The sequence below is a fragment of the Idiotropiscis lumnitzeri genome, chromosome 14 (genome assembly GCF_059441095.1).
Source record: "Idiotropiscis lumnitzeri isolate Australia: NSW breed Sydney's pygmy pipehorse chromosome 14, RoL_Ilum_1.0, whole genome shotgun sequence".
NCBI classification, from domain to species: domain Eukaryota; kingdom Metazoa; phylum Chordata; class Actinopteri; order Syngnathiformes; family Syngnathidae; genus Idiotropiscis; species Idiotropiscis lumnitzeri.
The window spans coordinates 16,924,624-16,947,698 of record NC_142404.1 but is presented as its reverse complement, the minus strand read 5'-3'; the positions used below and the strand labels follow the sequence as shown (position 1 = coordinate 16,947,698).

The following is a 23,075-nucleotide window of genomic DNA, read 5'->3' as shown; positions in this document are numbered from 1 at the left end:
TGTCACCAGTAGGGTTCTTCTTCTTCTTCTACTGTTTTGACCGGGTGGTCACAAACTTTGCGTGTTTCACACTCACTGGTGATGGGATGATCACTCGTGTCACACACACAGCTGCTGGCTCGTGTCTGCTTATCCAAGCATCTGTGCGCGGGATGACGCAAATCATGAAACGTGGGGACGACGACCGAATGGGCCGAGCCAAAGCCTGTCAAGGTTTGATGGCGATCCTTTTTTCGGATGGGTGGGTCATTTTTATTTATGTATTTATTTATTTATTTTTACATCGATTGAAGAGTTAAAAGTGGGATATTTATCAACAAGATGGCGGCAAAGCACTACACTTGTCTAAATTAAGTTCCTCAAGTCACTTAATACGTGGATCCTTGGCACTAAGAGGCAAAGCACTATTTTTGTCTAAATGGAGCCCTCAACTTGATTAACATTTCTTGGCCCCAACACACAAAATGGCGGCAAAGCGCTCCTTTTGCCTAAAAGAAGCATTTCAACTCACTTCAGCATTGCTTCTTGGCACTAAGATATCACAAGACAGTGGCAAAGCTCAACTTTGGTCGAAATTAAGTTCCTCAACTCGCTCCAAAACAGTAGTTTCTTGGCAGCAAGATGGGGTAGAGATGTCAATACAGCATTCGTTTTGTCTGAATGAAGCTCCTCAACTCGTTTCAATATAGTTCCTTGACACCAAGTTGCCACAAAATGGTGCCAAAGTATTACTTTTGTCTAAATGAAGCTCCTTAACTCACTTCCACCGAGTTTCTTGGTCCTAAAATGCCTCAAGATGGCAGCAAATGACTACTTCTGGCCAAAAATGGAGCTCCTCAACAGCCTTTAACATAGTTCCTTGGCACTAAGATTCCACAAGATAGCAGAAAAGCACTTCTTTGGTTTAAATGAAGCTCTCAGTTCACTTGAACACCAGCATGCCATAAGACGGCAGGAAAAAACCCATACTTTTCCTGCTTTGGTCTGAGCACCAAAACTGCATTCACTTTACTTTTTTACGCCATTGACAGGTAAGAGAAAAAGAACCTACGCGGAAATAGGATGCCACAGTCTGTCTCCTCATGTTCGTGGTTTCCTCCGGGTGACGCATCATCTCCATGGTGTCCACCTGAACACAAACATGCACCGTGAGCACCGCGCATTGATGAGCCGACCGGAACCGGGATGCGAGCGTGAAATCTGCTGCTGTTTATTTGCAATACGGATGTCGACGGTGAGCTCTGGAGACATCAAGGTATCATTACAGCAGCTCCAAACGAGCCAGTTGGGAATGCACATCTGTACTAAGTGTGGCGTCTGTATAACACGGGCCCATAAACAATTAAAGCTAACAATCTAGAGAATAAGCGGGCGCTGCTGTGGGGCACGAGAGAATTGCCGAGCGGTCTGAATAATGAGACTAGCCATCGTGAAGCAGGCCGCCGTCCCGACGACGGATTAACGACGACACAATCTAAGCGTTCTAATGGCTTTGGCAGTTCATGGCTTCATCAAAATTAATGAAGCAATAGATATTTTATAGTAAGCCGACGTGGCAAAGTGCATATCTTAATACTTTAGTTCAACAGAGAAAGAAAGGTACGTCTGTGTGAGCGTCATGAGCGCCGGACGTCTTTGAGAATTTCTGATCAGTCCCGAGTACAAAGGCCCGACTTGTAGTTAAAATCGCTTAACAAGCCTTGCTTTACTTTATTCTGCTTGTTCTGGTGACTTGTTGTAAATGTCACTTCCTCTCAACTTTGCTTCCCAACTTTGATTGCGAACATGACGGCGTACATATTACATCAGTCGTACTGACTATTAAAATGTCCGCTCTTGTTTCCGGAATATTCGAGAAGTTTCCTCGCCAGAAGACAAACTGTGATTGATGTGTGCAACTAGACCAGATTTCAAGTTCGAGAAACATAGTCCAAGTTTGGATGACAGCGAAGTTCGAGAATGTTAATTCTAAATGCACGTTTCCATCTTAGCGGTGCTGTTCCGTTTGGTATATTCCACGTTTTATTGTGAAAGACATCAGGGATCGGTACTCATTCCCTTTGAAAGTTGGAAGAACTAAACAAACAAAAATTAGCTTGGAAATGTTAATGGAAGAAGACAAAATATGCCTTTCTGAAAACTAAGTTCTCATTCTCAAACTTTTTTTTTTTTTTTTACACGTACCACCTAAAAAAAAAATATATATAAAATAAACTTGCTTCTCAAAGTACCATCACGTAACAAATGGAATGTTCCAGATTAAAAGAAAAAAGTTCAAACCACTTTAGCATTCGGCACAGTTTGAACTGAATTCAAGAAAGCAAATAACTGTTCCAGTTGGTGGAAACGTGATTTAAAGTTATCATATAGAAAGGACGATTCCCCAAAGCCTTACCTTCAAAAGGTATTTGGGAGACTTTGAGTACAGGAATCATGGAAACAAAGAGAAAGAAGAGTGTAAAGACAAATTGCAAACCACAACATTTACAAAAAGGACATCACACTCAGCTCGTACACTAAATTAAATTTGGATTGGTTCAGTTTGCCGTCGATATTGTAAATACATTAATGGGCTCTTCTTTCTAAATTGCGGTTCAAATGAGAGTTATTTATTTATTTTATTCAGGAAAATAAGAATTGAAAAGCACAGAAACCGCCGCCTCCGCCAAAAGGTGTCGGCCCACCGGGCATTTGCCGGCTACGCTCCGGTGGCCAGTCCAGTTTTGGACGACTGGATGAGAAAGTGCGTTTCCCAAGAAACATAACGGAAAAAAAAAAGGTACATTAGTTTTATGAGATCACAACTATTAAGAGAAAGGCTTTTAAAGTATGCTTCGGAACACCAATTGAAGAATGTCGACTCTCTAATTTGGGGAAGCCAAAGTTTCCTTAAGTGGTCATAAACATCAGAAAAGTTGCAAAATTCCTTTTAGGCAACTCGCACTAACTGCCAGATGGCGATGCTGCCTCACCACAAGCTAGAGAACAAACATAACAGGGTAGTCTATTAATGTGGCTACGCTTCACAGCACACTTTTTTTTTTTTTTTTATTGTGCGGCGTATGGCTGCAATGCCTGTGAGCAACTCATAAAAAGCATAACGCTCTCAAATGCGACACGTTGGGCGTCAGGAATCTCACCTTGGTGCGTCCTGAGCCGAGCTGCGGCGGCAGCGATCGAGAGGCGGCGTTCACTCGGGCTCGGGCCGTGGCCAGATTACCTGTCCAAGACAACATTTTTTCTTAGTAATATCATCAGATTTTGTTAAAAAAAAAAAAAAACTTGGGTGGCTGTTTAATATTGGCAGTCCAAATATTGTGGAGAAATGTTTCTCTTTTAAATAAACAAATGGTTTTGCCAAACCCAAAAAGCATGATGGCCACAAATTCTTAATAGCCTCGATGAACTTTTCCACTGCTTTCGCTCTGGCCAAAGAGAATAAAATCCAAACATCCGAAGCAAACATTTTCAGTCGTCACTGATATAGAAATATCCTTTGACCAATCATCTTACTTTTTTTTATTTTACAGAAACAAGATGTTTTCTTTTTTCTTGGTATGAAATTATTTATTGGCCAGGAGATTTTACAACTGTAGATAGCAAACTTGTGCTAAAAGAAATTCTTACATATTATAATCACAGTTTTTTTTTTTTATATATTAGAAAAATACATGCTGACAGAAAGAATGAAACCTTGCACAAAATTAGAATTCCAGTTTTACAATTTTTGTGTTAGGACCCCAATCAATTAAAAGGCCGTCTAAAAGAAAGCCTCAGACTTTTTCTTTTGTCTCATCCATTGAAAATTTTAACAAACTATATTTCAACAAAGAAAAAAAATTCATTGGATTTTTTTTTTTTTTTTTTTAACTCCTGCAACGTCTCGGCTAGCTTAGCTTTGCATTTGAGTGTATTCACACGCCGGCCAGACAATTCCAAAGAAGCTGAATGCATTTAGGAATTCAGCTACATGCACACAAGAGAGGATATGATGAACGCAACATATGCACGACAGTCTCAACCTTTCAAAGTTTCTGCACAAGATGTCCAAATGTTTTCCCTGGCTGTATCTTCACAGGCTAAACTGTGATTAATAGCAGTGAAAGCAGCCTTTGAAGCAGGATTGTGGCATCAAAGTCCTAATCCATGGGTGGCAGGATTTTTATAATGAGTGGGAAGTATCTTAACACATTTCAAAGGGTTTACTCCATGAATAAACAATAGCTGCACAGATGTGCCACACACACCTTTGGAGGGAGAGGAATAAAAAAAAAGAAAAAGCAGAAGAAGCTCGACACACACAGGAGGCAGAATTCCACAAGCATCAGCATAGGAAGATGAGGAAAACCTTTGTAAGTTTTGGAACATAAAACCGAAGTGACGGGGCAACAATTGCCCGAGCGCACGCGGTGAGCTTCTTTGTATTTGTGAGGCGCCTCAAGTACAGGTTGTGGCAAACGGAGAGCGTTGAAAGACTGGATCAGCGCTCGCTCCGCAGTGAAAGATTGTGTATGGGTGACAAATGTCAATCAGACGCAGATATTACAATCATATTAGGGTGGATACGTTGTTTTGATATCAAACATGCACGCAATCGCACACCAACAACGCCGTAGAAGGGACGTGAACGCACTTCAAAAGGGAATCAAACAGTCTTTTGAGCTTGCAAACAGTGCCGCTCCGACTTTATTATCTGCTAGCTGTGCATTTTTTTTCATCTTTATCAATTGATGCCACTTCATCTCCCGATGACATTTTCCATTTGAGCCATTCAAAACACAGCTTAGTGTTGACAATGCTCGACAACCATCAATGAAGAATTTAGAATCCTCAATGAAGCTATGATTTGTTTTTGGGAGGAAGCTGGAGGATACCGCAGGAAACGGGAGAACATGCAAACTGCACAACGATTTCAAAATCCTACGCACGACACAAAAATGCTGGGTTGTTTTCCGGACCCACTCGCTGGGTCGCTGTGAGTGAAAAATAACCCAATTATGGGACAAAAAGGGGCCGACCGCCACTTCATTTGTTTAAATGAAGAACCCAAAAAGTTGGTCCAAATGAATAACCTACAAAATAACCCATTTTGGTGGCTGTGTCGACTCAAATAGTTGGGTTATTTGAATGGTCAAGTGACTAATCCAAAAAGTTGGGTCAAATTCACCCAAGATGCGGTTGGTCCTTTTTTAACCCAGTTTTGGGTTACTTTTGATCCAATTTTTTTTTCCCAAGTTGCTTGGCTTGGTCCATTTGGACTCAGCACTGGGTTAGCGCTTTCATCCTTTCGACTCAACATGAGACTGTCGCTGTTCGGCTTTTCTTGTGGTTATCTATTGTTTATGTGTTTAAGATTGTGTTCTAATTTCCGGCTAATTTATATTACACCATATGGAAAGCGCTTTGTGACAGCTCCAGCTGTTGTGAAATGCCCTCAATTAAAAAAAAAAGAAAAGTTGTATTGCATTGTAACCCAATTTGAGTGGCTTTGTAACGAATGAGAGGTCATCCGGTGTTCAACCTTCCGGTGTAAATACTGGTGAAATTAGTAGTGTGTTGAGATTGGATTAAACAATCAGACACATACAAAAAAAAAAAAGCGGGTTAACTGTGTCGGATATATTCGCAACACACGGGGCAGGGAGGGCCCCGTTCCAATTAGCCCAGAGTAAAGCGGCTTGGATTAATTGGAGTGGGTCTTGTGCAAATGAAGCGCGCTCGCCCCTCTCCCCATTAGCGCTGCTGGGCCAGATCATCTGAGCACATTTGTCATGATGAATTAGCGGCTGCGGGTGGAACGGGCTCGCCAAGTGTCACTGCGCTTTCACGCCTCTCACTTCCGTGACACCATCAAGGCGAGATGAAGGGAACGACGCAGCCGCCGCGCTCACTCGAACTGTGGTACCTAAGCCTTGACAAATGGACACTCACTCGCTTTTCTTGCTGTATTCCTCGGCGGGCCGCATTAATTCATTCTTGCTCGCGGGTTTCCTATCCCCTCCTGACGAGATGATTAGAGCGCGGGTTAATAGTCGGCATCCTCAAAGATGTCTGCCTCCAGAGACATGAAACCAAGGGAGCACCTGTGATGTCCGGCTTGAATGAAGACCTCCTCATTTAGATCCAGACGGGAACTTTTCTAATGAGGTAGATTATTAGAATTCAAACACGGACGAGCCTGAAAAGGGGAAGAATCGTCCTTTGACTGTGGGGAAAGGGCTTTCTTGAAGTATCTAATAATGTACAGTAGATAAAAAAAAAAAAGTGGCGAATGATTAAAAAGCTAAGAAGATGGATGGTGAGGGGAACTAAAGGTCAGGGCAAGCCACTTACGACATGCGTCGAGACCAGCGAGGATTTTTAAATCCTGATCTGGTTTACGCTGCCACTGCAAGGGGGTGACGCCGCATGTAAATAAATAGTAGGACATCCGGTGGCGGTTCGTTATAAGAGTCGAGTCATCTTGAATGGGACAAAAATTAAATGACGGAAATGAATTACAATAAAAATACTTCAAAATAAAGTTTTGGTTTTTAGACGAGCTGGATGAACGGTATACAGTTAATCATGGCGGAAATTGTTTCTCTCGCGTCTGATGATGACGCAACTTCCGGTTTGGGCGCCGCGGACAACCAGGTTAGCCGCTGGTTAAAAACTCACTTTGAACATTAACGCTGCACTTAAGTTAAGTGCAGTTTTTATTTCCCCTAAATAGTTAAAAAATTTGATCAAATTAAACGTTTGAAAACAAAGCGATTAAATGCAAATGTACAAAAAAGTTAAAAACAACTGATCTATAACTAATATATTATTATAGTATGTACTTTTTTGGTTTTCAATTACGCCAGTTTAACATTGTAACAATTTTTTAAAAGTTTCATTTCTGTAGTTCTTAGTGTACCACTAGAGGGTGCTGGCGTACCACTCGTGATGGTAGAAGTTCCGCACTTTGAGAATCACTGGACTGGACCAGAGTGTGCGCAGGTAGTTCGCATTCAAGGCATGTTTTTTACAGACTTGTTCCTTTTTATTGCACGTAGAGCACAGGTGACAAACTCAAGGTCCGAGGGCCAGTTCCGGCTCACAACAGCATTTTACGTGGCCCTCGAAGGCAAATCATGTGTGCTGCCCTTCAGGCTATTTTGATGCAAAAATATTCATGCTTGCAATTAATACTGTTAAAAAAAATAATGTTGTTAAAAGTCATTACTTGCCGTGTTGGATGGTTAATTGCCAATTTATTTACGTTTAAACGAAAGTGTTGTCGCTACACGTACTTCCGGTTTTCGATCACGAAATCCACATTTACAAAAAGGTATTTATTGAGTGTCCTGCGGAACATTTGCACTTCAGCATGTTACTGGTTTGCAGATTGAGAAAACGCCATCGTTGGCATCCGTGCGTTCACTTTGAAAAGGAAACCTAGCAAGAATCCCAAAGGTTAAAAAAAGAAAGCTCAAGCTGGCACTTGTATTGGGGTTCTATTAACAAGAATAGTCAATGTGCGCGGGATTAAAAAAGCGTTGAATGTGACACCTCCACGCATGCTTTCATGAGCGCCAGTGTGCGACTTGTACTTCAGAAGCCCGGGGCTGGAGCTGTCGACACGCGGGCGGGGGAACAATCGCAGCGGCGAGGGGGTTAGCTGAGTGAGCAAGACGTTCAAGTCGCCGTTCTCCCGGACTCTTTTTAAACACGTGATCTGGAAACTCAACTCAGCAGCCAAGCAAATGAGATTAAAGCAGCCGTAAACCGCCCCCACCAACACCCACAGCGTCGCGCCGACACCCTCCCCACCCGCCTGGAGATGGCTCCGGGGGGCTGTTGATTTAAATGGCATCCGCCACTGTCAGAGCAGATCAATCATAAAAAACGTGTGGTGTAATTGGCTTTAAATGACACAACACAGTGTTGCGTTTATCAAAGGATGTTGCACCACCATGTGACTTAGGGGAGCCGGCGCCGTCGGAATTGCACTGCAGACGCCAAACATTTCCTCAATACCACTAAAATTGGAGAAGAAATTGAACCAAAGTAGCACTCGGGGAGTGTTTCGCTTTCTCGAGAAACACTGCGATTTCTGCCAACCGGAATAGAAAAATAAAGAAAAGTTTTACAGTAGGAGAACAAAGAGCCAAATGTGTCATATGGCGGGATGAAGCCTGTCATTTCCACACAAAAGAGATCGAGGGGCTCTCTTAACATGGACAGAGACAAGAGGAGAAGCAGGGCATGCGAGAACTGTCACATCTTTACATGGAATCTTTGTAGAGTCGACGCACTCGACGAGCGTGAACTTATAACCCCCGATTTCTCTTGAAGAGTTAGTTTGATTTAAGTTACGGGAATTGCATTTTGACGTAAACGGGATGATAATATTTAAGGAAATTAAATATTTGTACGTGATCTGTCATTTTGCTAGCTTGTGGGTTTAAAATTAGCATAATGCTAAAGTCAATTAGCATCAACAATGAGAAGCCCGTCATGTTTCAAAATGAAAAGTTTTTCAGCCTTAAATAATAAAGAAACAGCCATTTCTGTATGGACCAGTACCGGGCCGTGGGCCGATGGTTGGGGACCAAAGCACTATTGCACCCAGTTTGGGTTACTTTTGATCAAGCAGTTTTAAAAGTGTATATTTAATTGTGTGTTTTTAAACCAGGTCTGAACTAAGCGCAGTAGGGCAAGGCAGGCCCAAAGCAACACGCACACAAACACACACATGCGAAACCCCCCACGCACACACATACACACACATACACACAGTGACCACAGGTTCCTGAAGCCCTGGCAGGCCTGAACAATCTCCGGCCAATTCCAAATTTGTGATCTCCCTGATCTGGAAGAGGCCCGAGCTCTCAGGAATTTGTCAATGCAAAGACTTCCCATTTCCTCTGACAAAACAGCACCACATGTGTGAGCTTCAAGGAAACACATTGTGCGCCGCTCAAATCCGGGAAGGTTTTACTTTGTGGGGCCATGCTAGCGCAGACTCCCCCCCTCCACTGTTCTCCTGCTGCGTCATTAGTCGCAGCATCATTGTGAGTCTGGGATGCGGAATAAGCAAATAGAAAATGACATACAATCATTCACAGATTGTGATTTAATGTATGAGACGATGAGGGGAATTAATGATTTTGCGACTGCATACATCTGCCTGTGTGTTTTGACGTCCCATGATGCATAATTGCAGGATGTGTGTCCCCTAGTGGTGACACGGAGGAGTGCAGCCACCCGCCCTTGCTTTTAGAAAACGGATTTCATCGGATCCCCCTGCTCAGATAATGTTAATTTCACAGATAACAGTCAATGTATAATACGGAGTAAAATGCAAATTAATCCACCCCTCCTCTACCCAGGGAAAATATACCCTGAAGAATAGACTTCATTCTCTTCGTATATCGCTCTTGAAATGGCAGACGATCTTTTTCGGGACTGATAAAACAGTGAGTCTTTCATGTTTTTTTTTTGTTTTTTTTTAAAAGATGGCTTGTAATAGGGCTGAACGATTGTGAAACATTACCTAATTGTGATACCCCGCCTCAATATTATGATTAAGGTATGAAATTATTTTACCCATGTATCTTTTTTTTTTTTTTTTTACCAAACACAAGTAAGTCACAGTACGAGATTGGCTGCAAAAACTTTTTTTTCTTTGGTGCGTGTGTATCGCTCACCGTTGGAAACCACCAAAATCAGCCGAGAATGGCCGCTTTTAATTCTCTTGAATGATCACCTCCTTGAGAAACAAGGGCAAACCAAAATCAAAGTGGCACCAAATGAAATAAACAGGCTTTTAGCCCTAATTGACACAGTGTCAGCAATAAACATTACAGCACATTTTTAGTCTGCATTCAGTTCCTATGTGCGTTTATGGGCTGTTCTCCTGTGAAGCTGTTAATTGCAAGAAAAAAGTAGCTGGCTGAAGGCTCCCTTGTGCACAACCTGCACTTGAAGTTTACACACACATTCCGGAGATTTCAACCAGAGTCTCTGCTAAGGTGTCTTTTGTGGGTTAAATCTTTTCTTTAAATGGCACCAGGAGTGAAAGCGGGCATTTACAGGTTCCTTAAAAAGAAAGTAAAATCACATATTGTGGCTTAGCTGAAATAAATAGGCGGGAGTGAGAATCCGATAATTCACCACATCTACGAGCATTTGGGTGACCACGAGGCCCCGGCTCGGCTAATGACGAGCACATTACGACCGTTATTAAACCAACAGAAAAGAAGTGGCAAGAGTTGCTTTTGTGTTCACTAAATACTGTTTCTTCATCCCCGGGGTATTCGGGAACCCTTATCATGAAAATATCCCAGCGTGGAGCAGTTGGAATCCAAGAGGGACAGCTTAGTGAAAATAAAAACAGAGCGGCGTGCCGAGAGCTGAGCCTTTCCAGAGATAATGGCGAGTGCAGCTTTATCTGAGGATGGCACACAGAGGCTCAAAATGAAAAGGAAGACCAGGAGGCGCCGGAGTTGCGCGTCTTTAAGAAAACCCACTTACCTGCACATGTATGACGGCTGCAGACGACAGCACAATTCGCACGCTAAGACGGCCATTGTATGGCAATACTTTGTCTCCGACGAAACTTTCCTGAGACAGCGGCGCCTTGAGATAAGAGTTTCATTTGTTCCGTGGCCAAGCTCTTAACCCAAAATACTTGCGCCTCAAATCGTCTTTTCCCATTAAAATGAATGGAAATGCAAATGATCTGTTCTAGCATTCCAAATAAATATTTTTTGTTTGTGTATCAATAAGGAAAAAAACTATCATTTCGCACTTTATAAAAACAGTCATAAAGTAATTACACAGAATGCAAAGAATAAAACAGCTACTTCTACTACTTGCTGTTGGTATGATTTGAGATTATTTGGACTGGGCCTGCCCGCAAATAACGAAAATCCATGTGTAACTGACAGCCATTATAAATATATGTATACATAAAAAATAAAAAAAAACTAGCATAGATACATAAATTAAAAAAAAGTATTTTAGATTAAAAAGATAAATAAAAAATCTACAAACGTACTCCCAAGTCAAAACTAAAAACCAGCCAACCGACTACTCATGTACTCACCGTTGAAAGTAGCATCATACCTATTTTTGTCAATGGACTGGAGAAGAGCTGCTGCAGAAGTTTGTTTTCCGATGTTCTCAACACCACAACGATGTCTGCAGGGAGAGTGTCTCGGTTTTTCTCCAGAAATCCGTTCACGCTGTACATCACCTGGAGAGTCAGACGCAAGGATTTTCTTTTTATTTGGTTTTGACAGTGAATTTTAATGAGTTTTAAGATTTATATATTTATATTTTAGGGAAAAAAAATAGTTTAGTTTTAGTATTAGTCCCCCCCCCAAAGATATGGATGTTTTATTTAATTTTATAATCAACTGCAATAACCTCGGTACTGCTTGACACATAACATCGCATGCACAGAACACTCAATCCAGGGATCACAAAGAGTAATAAAATACCTTTCCAGCAAAATGCAGAATCCCAAAAGAAAGCTCGACACGTTTTGGTATCCAAAAATACTTGCAACGCAGATTGTCCTCGAACTTATCTGTAAACATAAAGGGACATCATCACTGAGCTGTGATATTCATTTCTGTGTTTTAGGTCGTGTCTGCATGCTCACCCACTAACGTGTGATCCGTGGCCTGCGGGAAGCGGCTCTCCTCGTCCAGCAGGGACAGAAGACCCATGGGCTTCTGCAGGAACATGTCCAGGATGGGCCTGTTGTCCTCGTACTCCACCAGGCTGGCATCCACACCCTCGCTCTGGTACTCCATCTACCAGCCGGGGAATCTCGTTAATGAGTTCTCCAAATGACCCAATTAAACAAATATTATTTGTGCAAGTTTCTAATCAGCTGCAGTTTACTGGCGTTCCGGCATAATACGGTCTTTTACTGAATGCATAACACAGCTCGGAACTAACAAATAGTGCCACTTACTTATTCATAATTTATTTCAATTTGCAAATAACCCAGAGTCCTATCATATGATTGCATCTATTTAATTTCACATCAAAAAGTCGCTTTAAATATATATTTTGACTAATAAAGTGGAACCAAAGGATGTAAACCATCCTCATGTTTAAATCATTAATAAACTCAGTCAATGTGTACAACAATACTGGAGACAAGCACACCAAATAAAAATCCCTCTTGCGCTGAGCACGAGGCCTACATCAGTCAAGTATTTATAGAAGAGAAACTTTTTACAATCACTTGAGGCCTGCTCTGTGAAATAATTACGTAATAATAGTTTGCAAAAGTCATTTTGCAGTACGAACAGATTTTCACCTTAGATGAGAAGCAAAATTCCCAAATATATTTTTTGTTGGCTTTGTTTCATGTTGAAATGTTTTTTCCATCTCCTGAGACGGAATGTTGGAAATCGCTTAAGTGCCAATTCTGCATTTCTTGAAAGTCGCCTATTTTAAGATAACTGGAGTGTTGTACTGCGTAATTAAACCACATTAGATGATCATTGGCTCACTGAGCTATTTGTTTACATTTTGTACTGATACGTGCAATGTGTCTCACAAAGGGCAAAACTTGCTAGTGCATTGTCCATTCATAATTCACTTCGCTGAAGTCAAGCGAATGAACGTGCTGTGCGGTACATGCGACAAACTAAAATAATGTCAAGCTGCTTGTACCACAAAATAAATCTGAATACCAAGATTAGCATCGATGCTATAATGGTAACCCAAAACAAGTCGAGGCTGATTCAAAAACCTCACCTTGTGTTTATGAAACATGCTCACAACAAGTTCAAGACGCTGTAAGTCACAAGATGCTCAGAAGCTATATACATGTTAAATGTATATATCTTTTTGGTGTTATCGATGACAAAACAAAATTTAAATAATGCGACAGCAACTTCTTGCGACCATTTTTTTTTTGGGGTCATTAGTTGTGAGCAAACATTTGATTGCTAACAGGAGGCAGCTAACGTCACAACAAGCAGCTGATAGAAAATTTAAAAAAAAATACAAATAAACATGTTTTCTTTAAGCTATTTGTTGTCATTCCCATTTAAAGGTGAAAATAAAATAAAGAGAATACATGTTATGCTTTTAATCTAGCGATATAATTTACAAAAGCCTGCTAGCTTAATGCTAACACGTAATTCTATGATTAAAATATGATGTGGGCCAGTAAAAAAATAATTAAATAAAATCTCATCTGGGATGGATTTTTGACTTCACTGGCCAAAACTATGTTATAAATATACTATAAATATTCCGTTTTGTTTTGAATTTCCATCCCATCGCCACGAACAGAATAGTGTCGTATTACAGTCCTGAAAAACGGCTAACACATAATTCATCAATTTAAAGTCACCTGTTCCAGGGCAAAAATATGCTGGTTGAAGTAAAACTGGATCTGCTCATTGGCAATGTTGATGCACAACTGCTCAAAGGAGTTCTTCTTGAAGTTTTCAAAGCCAAAGATGTCCAGGATTCCCACATTCATGCCGCTCTCTGCGGCGCTTCAAAGCAACAACAACAACAAAAAAAAAAGCGGGACAAACAAACTTATTAGAACACAGCCAGCAAATCCCAGCAGCCATTTATGTTGATAAAACTTTCATGACAATCCAAGTTCAACCCAAATACTGTTTTGCCTGTTTGCTGGGAAGTCATAAACACAAGCTTGGAAAAATCAAATCAAATCACATCGTCAACGCTTCTGCTTCGATACGTATTGATTTAACCTGGAGTCATTTTCAAGATGTACAAACTTTACGTCCGACAGTGTATTTAGTAGTGCTTTCACACGGTGTCCTTCACCGAGGTCGCTTTCTGACATCGCTATCAGGTTATTAACGGCAATGAGGCGTATAAAGAAGAGACGCGATCTAGTCTTTTTCGACGCTTTGACATACAACGCACATATTTATGAGGGAACTCTTTCGGATCAATGAGCAGCCTCTTTGTAGTCTCTCTGAAGTCTTTTTAATCATCTGAAGATTATTTTCACAGCACGAAATCGGTATCAAAAATTTATTAATTTTTTTTTTTTTTTCGCCTCGCATTTCTATTCTCCTCTGCGTGCTTGAATTGAGCTCCGCAGACTTCTAGAAAGGTCAGCGGCGACTTGTGAGAGCGGAGGACGTCCGCACGGATGTTCATCACCTGCGCGCCCGCTCACCAGATGTTCATGTCGGGCTGGAGCAACGTGTTGATGCGGTTGACGATCCAGCTGAACAGGCGGCCGTACAACGCCTTGGACATGGCGTCGCGCACGTCGGCCGCTTTGTCCACCGTGTTGGTGCGGATGATGGTCTCGCCCCTGGTGACCACGCACTGCGAGGTCAGCGCCTCCTGGAGCTCCTCGGGCCCGATGTTGAGAAGGGAAGCAGCTGGAGAGGGAAAGAGAAGACGACTTTGACGATATTTTATCTACTATTTCATTTTCGAAAAACAAGTCTTTTTTTTGGTCCAATCAGATTTGAGCTTGTGTGTTGCCATGTGCTTTGATGCCACCTGCTTTTTGCATTGCAAAAATCTGCCGTTCACTGTACCGCTAATATTTCCTTAGTTTCTGAATTTTTGCTTGATTTTTTTTCATGAAACATGATTAATTCTTGACGTCTTTTGCCATAGCGCATCAAAACTGGAAGAATACTGAATGGTCTTGAAAAGACAAATACAGCATCATCAAGGTTGCGGCATAAAGTCAATTCTAATGTTATAACATATTCTTAGCACGTTTCTTCAAGGAAATTTGGAATATTAAAAAAATAAAGAAATAGAGGCAATACAGAAAAAAATTATGCAATTTTTGGATTCAGTCACATCAAAATAGCATAAGACAAGTTCTTGGCACCGAAATAAATGTCCTCACAGGGGAAATTCAAATGCTACAGCAGCACTCTGCAGATCTGTTATTTATTTATTTTTATGTTGTAAATGCTCCAGTTGAAGTACTACACAGCACAATTAAATTGTGTTTTTAGTTTCTGTAACTGTGAAGATAGAATTAGAGCTGTCAGAGTTAAAGCGTTAACTTTGGAGATCCATCTAAAAATAAATAAATAAATAAATAAATAGAGTTAAATATTTTAACTCAGTTTTCTTTACTTTAAAAAAAAAGGTGCATGCTCAAGTTACCACTGGGCCTTGCAAACCAACACTGCTGGCTGAACATAAATAAAAATAGCTGTAAAGCTGTTCATGTACGTTTAAATGGCATTCAAGGATCAAAGAAAGCTATTAGAACCGTCTTTGACTTCAAATAAAAATGAAAATCTACGTTCTCAAGGTCTCACCGTTCTCCAAGGCTTCCGAGTTGGGCACCTCACTTTTATCGGTTTGGTGCTGGGACGTGATGGCGGTAAATTCTATGTTGCCAGTGTTCAATATGGCCGAGAGAATCCTGTAAACCGAGTTGACTTCCTAAAATACAGCAGAAAGAGGAGGAGACACAACTGACGTACGCCAGGTGGAACACGGTGAATCTTCAATGCTGAAATACCTCTTCGGTGAAGCCGATGTTCCGGAAGCATTCTTGGATGACTTCAAACTGCTCCTTGTACAATTTTCTGGAGGTAATATCTTGCATGACTTTGCAGTGTTGATTGTCGATATACCTGCGTGATTATTCACTTTAGCATTCAAACGTGACGAACTTGACAGAATGTCGAATGCCGCACCAACCTGGGAGGTGTCCTGTCGGGCAACCTGTACGTCTTCAACTTATCTTGATGGTAAAGGCCGGCGTAGATGTAATAAAAGATGTGGAAGTTCTTTTCTCCCCTGACAGAAAACATAAGTGACAAGTTAAAAAAAAATAATTAAAAAAAAATTTTAAAAAAAGGAAAATAGCATGAAATTTGCATTCCAAGGCTACATTTGAATTTTTAAACGGACTGATGCACAAATGGACGGAAATGTTTTCATTTTAATGATTAAATAATTCTCATTTTAAATTGCATTATTTATTCATTTAAATGTAATCAATTCGCTTATTATTTAATAAAAAAATATCTGAACATGCTAGTTGTGGATGTTTCTCCGTAAAAAGGTTTATAATTACCAAGACTTTGGCCAAGCACTGTCTGTTTCTAAATGAAGCTCCTCAACTCACTTCGATATAGTTACTTGGCACAAAGACGCCACAAGAGGGTGACAAAGTGCCACCTTTTTCAAAATTAAGTTCCTCAACTCACGTCATTATAGTTTCGTGCCACCAAAATGAGACGATAAAGACGACAAAGCATCGCATTTTGTCGAGCACTAATTTAGTCTAAATCAACCTCCTCAACGAATTTCAACATATTTACTTGGCACCAAGCAATACTTTTCTTAAAAACACATGCAGAGCACGAATGACACTGACATGGCCTGATTGATGACCCTGGACTTCTCCAGCAGGTACTCGGACATTTTGGCACCGATGACGGCTCCGGTGGGCGTGAACTTCATCTCCAGGTACTTTCCGAAGCGGCTGGAGTTGTCATTGATTGCCGTGCAGGCGTTGCCGAAGGCTTCCACAAGAGGGTTCACCTGCAGGATTTTCTCACGCAAAGTCCGATTGTTTGCCTGAAAACACCAACACGTTTTGTTTTTCAATCACTTTTGCTTGTGTCGAAATCAAACTTCGTGCCAAGACATTTATTGTCATTGGTAATTGGCGACCAAGATGGTGTACCTTTCCTAAGAAGGTGAGATGTTGAACAATCAAATGAGCGCTCTCGGTTTTGCCGGCACCACTCTCCCCACTGATGATGATACACTAATAATAATAAAAAAAAATTAAAAAAAAGACATCCGTATAAAATACAGCCCTTCATTTAGAAATTTAGCAATTTGTGGAGTCCGATGATGCAATCTTAGGTGAAATTTAGACCTCGAAGCACAAGTGTCACATTTGAGGGTCGGGGGCTTGATTTGAGAAGCACTGCTACGGCGTGTTGCAACTTTATTAAAAATGCTGTACCTGATCTTTGCAGAAAGTCACCATGCTTTGATACGCTGCATCGGCTGTTGCAAAGATGTGCGGAGGGTTGTCGGCCCGCTTCACACCGTGGTACAGCTTGGAAAACTACAAAGAGACAGTGAAGTATACGCAAGATGCAGAGAAAAATATTTGTTTATGTATACTACAAATAATGCATCCATTTATCTACTTCATCAACTGCGTTTATAAAAAGTCTACATACCCTTCTTCACGTGACACATTTTTGTGATAGTAACCAATACAAATCAGTTTAAAAGTAAAGTAAAGTTATATTCTCAAAGGCACAGGTGTCAAACCCAAGGCCCGGGAGCCAGATCCGGCCCGCAAAGGCAAATCATGCACGACTTCATGTTTCTCGCTAAAACACCAAAATTGCAATTTTAAAAATGTTAAAATATTACAAAAAAAAAATTTCTTTGTTCCCAATCACACTTTTAAAATAAATTGTATGGTAGTTAAACAACATTTTCCTGGATTCTGATTTAAAAACTAGTTGACCATCAGTTTGTTGTGTATAAGTAACAATAATATGATGATGATGATTTATATGGGTTCACTGTCGTAATGACCCACCGAGGCAAACCAAAACTATAATCTGGGCCGTGAGAAAAATGAGTTTGACGCTCCTGCACTAAGGTATAGTGACAGCCAGAAAAAATAAACGCTCCTCCACTCCACACAGCACAGGGTACATAACCCGTGTATTACAGTGTAACTACTCTTTGTGACATTTTGTATTTGCCGGTGTGACGCGAGCTTTTTCGAAAGTAAAATGCGCCTTGGCGTGATAAAGTTTGTCAAACACGGCCTTAGTGTGTAACCAACCTGTGGAGAGTAGATGCTAAGATTCTGGAAAGGATTGAGCGCGATGAGGATGTCGCCCACGTACGTGTACACCTGCAGCTCAGCATACCTCTTGTGCAGATGGCCAATAATGGTCTCCTGCAAAAAAAAAGAGTAGAACACGCTACCTTCAGGAACACTTTATCCGGGTCCGATCGATGCGTTAAATCTCACCTCGTCTAAGAACTCCAGGTTGACCAGGTCGTCATCGGGACTGCTCTCGATGATGAGGGTTTTACGAGTATTGATCCGTTCGTGCCTTGAACATATGAAAGCGAGGACGTGATCATGCTGGAGGCGGCTCTTAAGTGACCATCAAACTGCACTTTCAACAGGCTGAATGGGACAGATGGGTCACTCGGTCCGCGCGAAGCCCGTTTCGGTCCTCCCAGGGGAGGCCGAGTGAACAGACACTCCAGCTGCACTTCGTTCAGACATTTTGACTGCTCGCAGCACACCGAAGAGCCCCGGTGGGTAAAGGTCAGACTGGAACGGTGAAAAAGCTCAAGGGAGATCACAATGTTTCAAATAGGCATTCAAATGTACTGCTGTGCATGTAGACACACCGGCGGCAACACCAGAACCATTCGGTGGTCGGGTCATGCGAACCAGACGGAGCCGCGAAGAATCAATCGGAATGCACAAACTCTTTAATTCTTTGCATTCTATGTAATTATTTAAATGTCTAAACTATTTTAGAGTCTTATTTCCTTATGACCTTTTTTCTTTCTTCCTTTAAATTGTCATGTGACATCTAAACTACTTTCTACTTGGTGCTCGATTCAAAACTTCAGCGGCAAGACGAAGGGAAGTTCTACGTATCCTATTAGAACAAACGAACTGAAATGTCTTGATCTTTTCTGCCTATTGTAAAAATTCAAGCTTGAGGTGATGAGTCGCTTCCTCCTCTTCCCGTGCATTTATTTCATATTCCGAATGGAGTGCAAATGCAGCCGAGTCGATACAAAGTGGCGGATCAAGCGAATGCTCATCGTCCCTTCAGAACGAGCCATGCGACTTCTGCTTTGAAGAAGATCTCAATTTTGCACCTACAGCAGCTATTTTTAACTTCCCCCTCCCGTGTCTTTATTCTTCTTATCGGGACTCATTGTGCGCCCGATCTGTGGCACGAGAGACTAAAGCGGGCGAGCCCGGTTCTCGCCCTACAAGCTGCTAATCCCATTATCCACTTTCACTGAGGACAAGGAATTCGGGATCAGGCTCCGGCAGCGGCTGCAATGCTCTCGGGAGTAAACAGAGTTGGCACGACATCAAAACACTCCGTCAAGGGCAGGCTCAGTGAACTCCGTCGCAAGGGGGACGCAGTGCAAATATCGGGATTTCTTAAGTGCAAGACAGATGGCTGTCTTGAGTGTTTTATGTGCAGACAATTCAATGACATGCAACACACGAGTGTCTGTGTTTATGTGCAATCATTAAGATGCACTGAAGTTGATTCCGTAGAATCCAAGAGCATTTAAAATCTGGTTTAGATTTTAATCCAACAGATGTGATTAATCTCTTGATTATTTCATCGCTCAATCAGAGAAAGAAAATATTTTAAAAATCAACAGTGCAGATAACACACCAAGATGAATTAAGAAAGATTATATTCCTGGTTTGGGTTGTAAGATGTCAAAAATGTGCAGAAATTGGAGAAATTTTACTGATGAGAGGACTTTTTATTTAAGCAAGACGATCAAAATATTTACTGATAATTTGCTAATTGATTCGTTGGCGATTGCACCTCTAATATATATGTATATTGGAACCAACTGTGTTGTGTTTTACTGACAGCTGTTTTCGTTGTGGGATCCCTCAATAAATGTCTCTCTGAGCAATGCAGTGTAATTAACAACAATAAAAAAATGGAAGAAGACATTTAATTTAACTCTTGTATCTCATTAAGTACACAAGTGTGCCAAAAGGCATTTGATTATGATAATGTCATTGTTAAAGCTTTACATACCATGAAATAGTAACTAAATAAGTACCTATATTAAAGTTGATGTAAATTACATGACACAATCAGATCGATGTAATCTTCGTACTAATGGTTGTCAAATCCACTTGCTTGAGTGTATTTATTAAAGTGTGGTTAGTCAGCAACAATCAGTTGCAATGAATTAGTCACACTTGCCTGCTTTCTTTTTAATCACACACTGTAATGTCCTTTGCTTGGGCTTCTCATCATCTCAACGCAAAAAAAGATGAGAGCCTGCCCCCTACTGGAGGAAAATGTGATCAGCAGCGAGTTTTGTGGCGCAGCAGCATTGTCAAGTTTGTTAAACCTGTAATCGATGACGATAAAATAGACTTACTTAGTTTTGGCTGCACATCCCAGTTCTTGCTGCTCTTTGATAAGATTCGCCAGCTGCTGTCGAAGGGTCACATCTTTGCCGTGGGCCTGCTTAATGAAGGGATGTTCCAGAAGGTGAGTCACCGACGGACGTGCCTCGAAATCCTTGATCAGACACCTTTAAGAGCAAGAAAAATTTTTTTATATTGTTACCTCACTGGAGTCACCGTGTCGAATAAGCTCAGCGGAGTTGAGCGCTCACCTGAACATTGTAGCAAGCTAACAGATGTGTTGTCGCTTCGACAGACTTAAACAGTAACGGGTGAGCGCTTTAAAAGTGTGAGTGGCGAATCTGGTTTGAGAGCGACCACATGGCCGCTGTCGCCATGGCCCCGCAGTCCAAACAAGCCCCTGCTCGGGCCAAGCAACACTTGAAATGAGCAGTGTTTGTCTTCATGGCTCATACATGTGCTCACTGAAAAATGTGAAAACTGGCCACAAATAATTTTTTTCTTCTTGCTGGGGGGGGGGCGTAAAAGAAAACTATTGAGAAACACTGCAGTAGATAAAGATAAAATGGCGCAGGAATGATTTCCACCAGAAAAGGTCTGTAATTGCCTACCGGTGGGTGGCACAAGATGGCGGCAAATCATTTTTTGTTATTAGATAAATTTATGGACTGGTTGAATGTAGCTTCTCACTCACGACCCAACGAGACCACAAGACGGAAATAAAGCTCAATTTTTGGCTTGAGCACAACAGTTAATTTGACATGATTTTGCAAACGAATGTTTTGTGTTAACAGCATAGCCAAAGGACAAATTAAATGTGTATTTCGAGGCTCCAACATATTTTAAAATGTATTTTTTTTTTTTTTGGTGGTGGTGCGAAAATGTTCTAAAGTAAAATTTGTGTCCTGGCTCAATAAAAGAATACTACAGTATGAAAACAATACATTATACAGTTAAACTGAAGTATTTTTTTTTCAGTACAAAAATATAATTTCATACTGTGTTCATGAGCTAAAAAAAAGCCAAGCACAGAACAAAATTATTGTAAGTAAATATGGAAAAACTTGAAAAATTGAACCAAATTTACTTCACTGAGGGTGATGATAGCGTGCAGCTAGTCACTTTCATGTTAGCACGCTTCCTTTTCTTGACTTACCACAAAAAAAAACTGTAAACTGTATCAAAAACAGCATTTCAGGCACATAGTTCATGATATGAACTTCTTCCATTAAACACCAGCTAGAAATTTGAATAGTTAGATACAAAATACTTATGCGTTGCGTTCCGACAGCGACGCTAAGCTAATGTCCAAGCTTTCGCCAACGCGTTTGAGAGAGTTTGTGTTGTTCATTTACCTGTGCGGCTAAAGACTCAAACAACACCAAACAGACACAAGATAGCAGGTGAACAACAACCTAATTCAAAACACCTAATCTCCGTTTTCTCCTTTTTTTTTGTACTCTCAAAGTTAATTCCGTGAATTCATTAGTGTCAGGACATTAAGCAGCCGAGGTTTGCCGCTATTAGCGGGATTGTGAACGGCGAGCCACTTTGTCACACGAGTCGGCTCCCTGGCTGCACAAGTGCAGACACGGCGGATGGATTTATTATTTGGGAAAAACAGCCTACACACACACACACACACACACACACACACACCCCCACACACACACACACACACGCACACCTACACGTTTACAGACAAACACTTTGCAAATGCGCGCACACATACAAGATAGGCTTCACAAACGGTCTGCAGAGTCTGATAACATTGTCCGGCCTCCTCGCATTGAACTCTGTTGAGCTTGTTTGTTTGATGAGATGAATGCGGAGGTGACATCACACCATCCATTGACTTGGATCCTCTTGGAAATGGTTGCGATGACACAGCATTGTGAAAAGTATTTAAAAAAAAAAAAAAAAACTTCCTATTTGCTCGTCCTTGACTAATTAATATCTCAGAAAGCAAACCGCCTCTTAAAGCAGACAGCCGACTGTATTTATTTGTCATTTACTCTCTTCCAAACCATCAAATAATTATTTATGCCCTATTCCGGTTGTGACAATAATCTTCAATTTGGATCTCTCAGTGGTTCTCTAACTTTTAATAAAAAATAAATATAATATTGTGGAGGCCAGTGGCAGTAAACAGCACTCCACCCCTCTGCAATATTGCAGAAAAAAAAATATTTTGTTCACTCTCTCGTTTCTGTGGGGTGTAATTCCAGTGTTGACCACTAGATAGCGGCACAAAATGTTTTGTTTTTTTATATTGTCAAATTCCATATTAGAAGAAATGCAAAGAGACAATACATTACATACTGTCGTAGTATTGTCCCCGCATTGGCCGATTATCAAAATAGGCAAGGAATAAAATTATTTTTTTTTTAGTCTTTTAGGGCTTAGAAAAATAAAAATATTACTCACAGGGATAACATTTGACTGTTTTACATTACTTTGACCTTTACAATTTGTTTAATAAAAAATAGAAAAAAATAGATGACGAATAAAATAACTTAATTAGTCAGTTAGTGTTTAGAAAAGCAAAAATATGAATCAAAGGCATTTAACTTTTTTATGAATTGGTCATTTAGCATTTGTTTATTGATCCCTGCGGAAAGTGATGGCAAAGAGAAACCTTGACCGACACTTACTGGCCGATGAAATGGCAGAAACTTCTGCACCACTGCTCCGGAGTTTTCAGCGTGGGCGAGGGATTTCTGAAAGAAAATGAGAAAAAGATCAAAATCAATCCTCATCTTTTGGGTTAGTCAGACTGGACTGACTTCCTTCCACTGACATGACAGAAGCAAAATATCTTCAGTCAGCTGACAAATGACGGCTGGCACGAGCTCACAGGGACTTTTTGGGGAGGACTTGGTGGCAGTCCAGCTTTGTAAGTGACTCAATGTGTACTTGGCAGGCGGCATCTGCGACAGGGAGCTGT

At 41.0% G+C, this 23,075-nt stretch overlaps 1 protein-coding gene across 6 annotated transcripts in view; it reads right to left on the bottom strand.

Moving 5' to 3' along the window:
• The window catches only part of myo3b (myosin IIIB), a 62,701-nt gene that overhangs the window by 23,492 nt on the left and 16,134 nt on the right, over nucleotides 1-23,075 (bottom strand). For 5 of the 6 annotated variants that reach the window (XR_015846541.1, XR_015846542.1, XM_088315653.1 and 2 more), the window contains 18 exons: nucleotides 22,783-22,848; nucleotides 20,140-20,295; nucleotides 17,993-18,077; nucleotides 17,801-17,917; nucleotides 16,955-17,059; nucleotides 16,667-16,750; nucleotides 16,355-16,557; nucleotides 15,673-15,771; nucleotides 15,491-15,605; nucleotides 15,285-15,411; nucleotides 14,165-14,375; nucleotides 13,355-13,502; nucleotides 11,639-11,792; nucleotides 11,475-11,563; nucleotides 11,098-11,227; nucleotides 3,141-3,220; nucleotides 2,396-2,416; nucleotides 1,052-1,129 (listed from right to left, as the gene is read on the bottom strand). Coding sequence is in view for 4 of the 6 variants with exons in the window: in XM_088315653.1 (XP_088171779.1) it covers nucleotides 1,052-1,129; nucleotides 2,396-2,416; nucleotides 3,141-3,220; nucleotides 11,098-11,227; nucleotides 11,475-11,563; nucleotides 11,639-11,792; nucleotides 13,355-13,502; nucleotides 14,165-14,375; nucleotides 15,285-15,411; nucleotides 15,491-15,605; nucleotides 15,673-15,771; nucleotides 16,355-16,557; nucleotides 16,667-16,750; nucleotides 16,955-17,059; nucleotides 17,801-17,917; nucleotides 17,993-18,077; nucleotides 20,140-20,295; nucleotides 22,783-22,848 (2,068 nt within the window). In the remaining 2 variants the exon portion in view is untranslated. The remainder of the gene's footprint in view (nucleotides 1-1,051; nucleotides 1,130-2,395; nucleotides 2,417-3,140; nucleotides 3,221-11,097; nucleotides 11,228-11,474; nucleotides 11,564-11,638; nucleotides 11,793-13,354; nucleotides 13,503-14,164; nucleotides 14,376-15,284; nucleotides 15,412-15,490; nucleotides 15,606-15,672; nucleotides 15,772-16,354; nucleotides 16,558-16,666; nucleotides 16,751-16,954; nucleotides 17,060-17,800; nucleotides 17,918-17,992; nucleotides 18,078-20,139; nucleotides 20,296-22,782; nucleotides 22,849-23,075) is intronic. The other variant, XM_088315652.1, reaches the window with a different exon arrangement.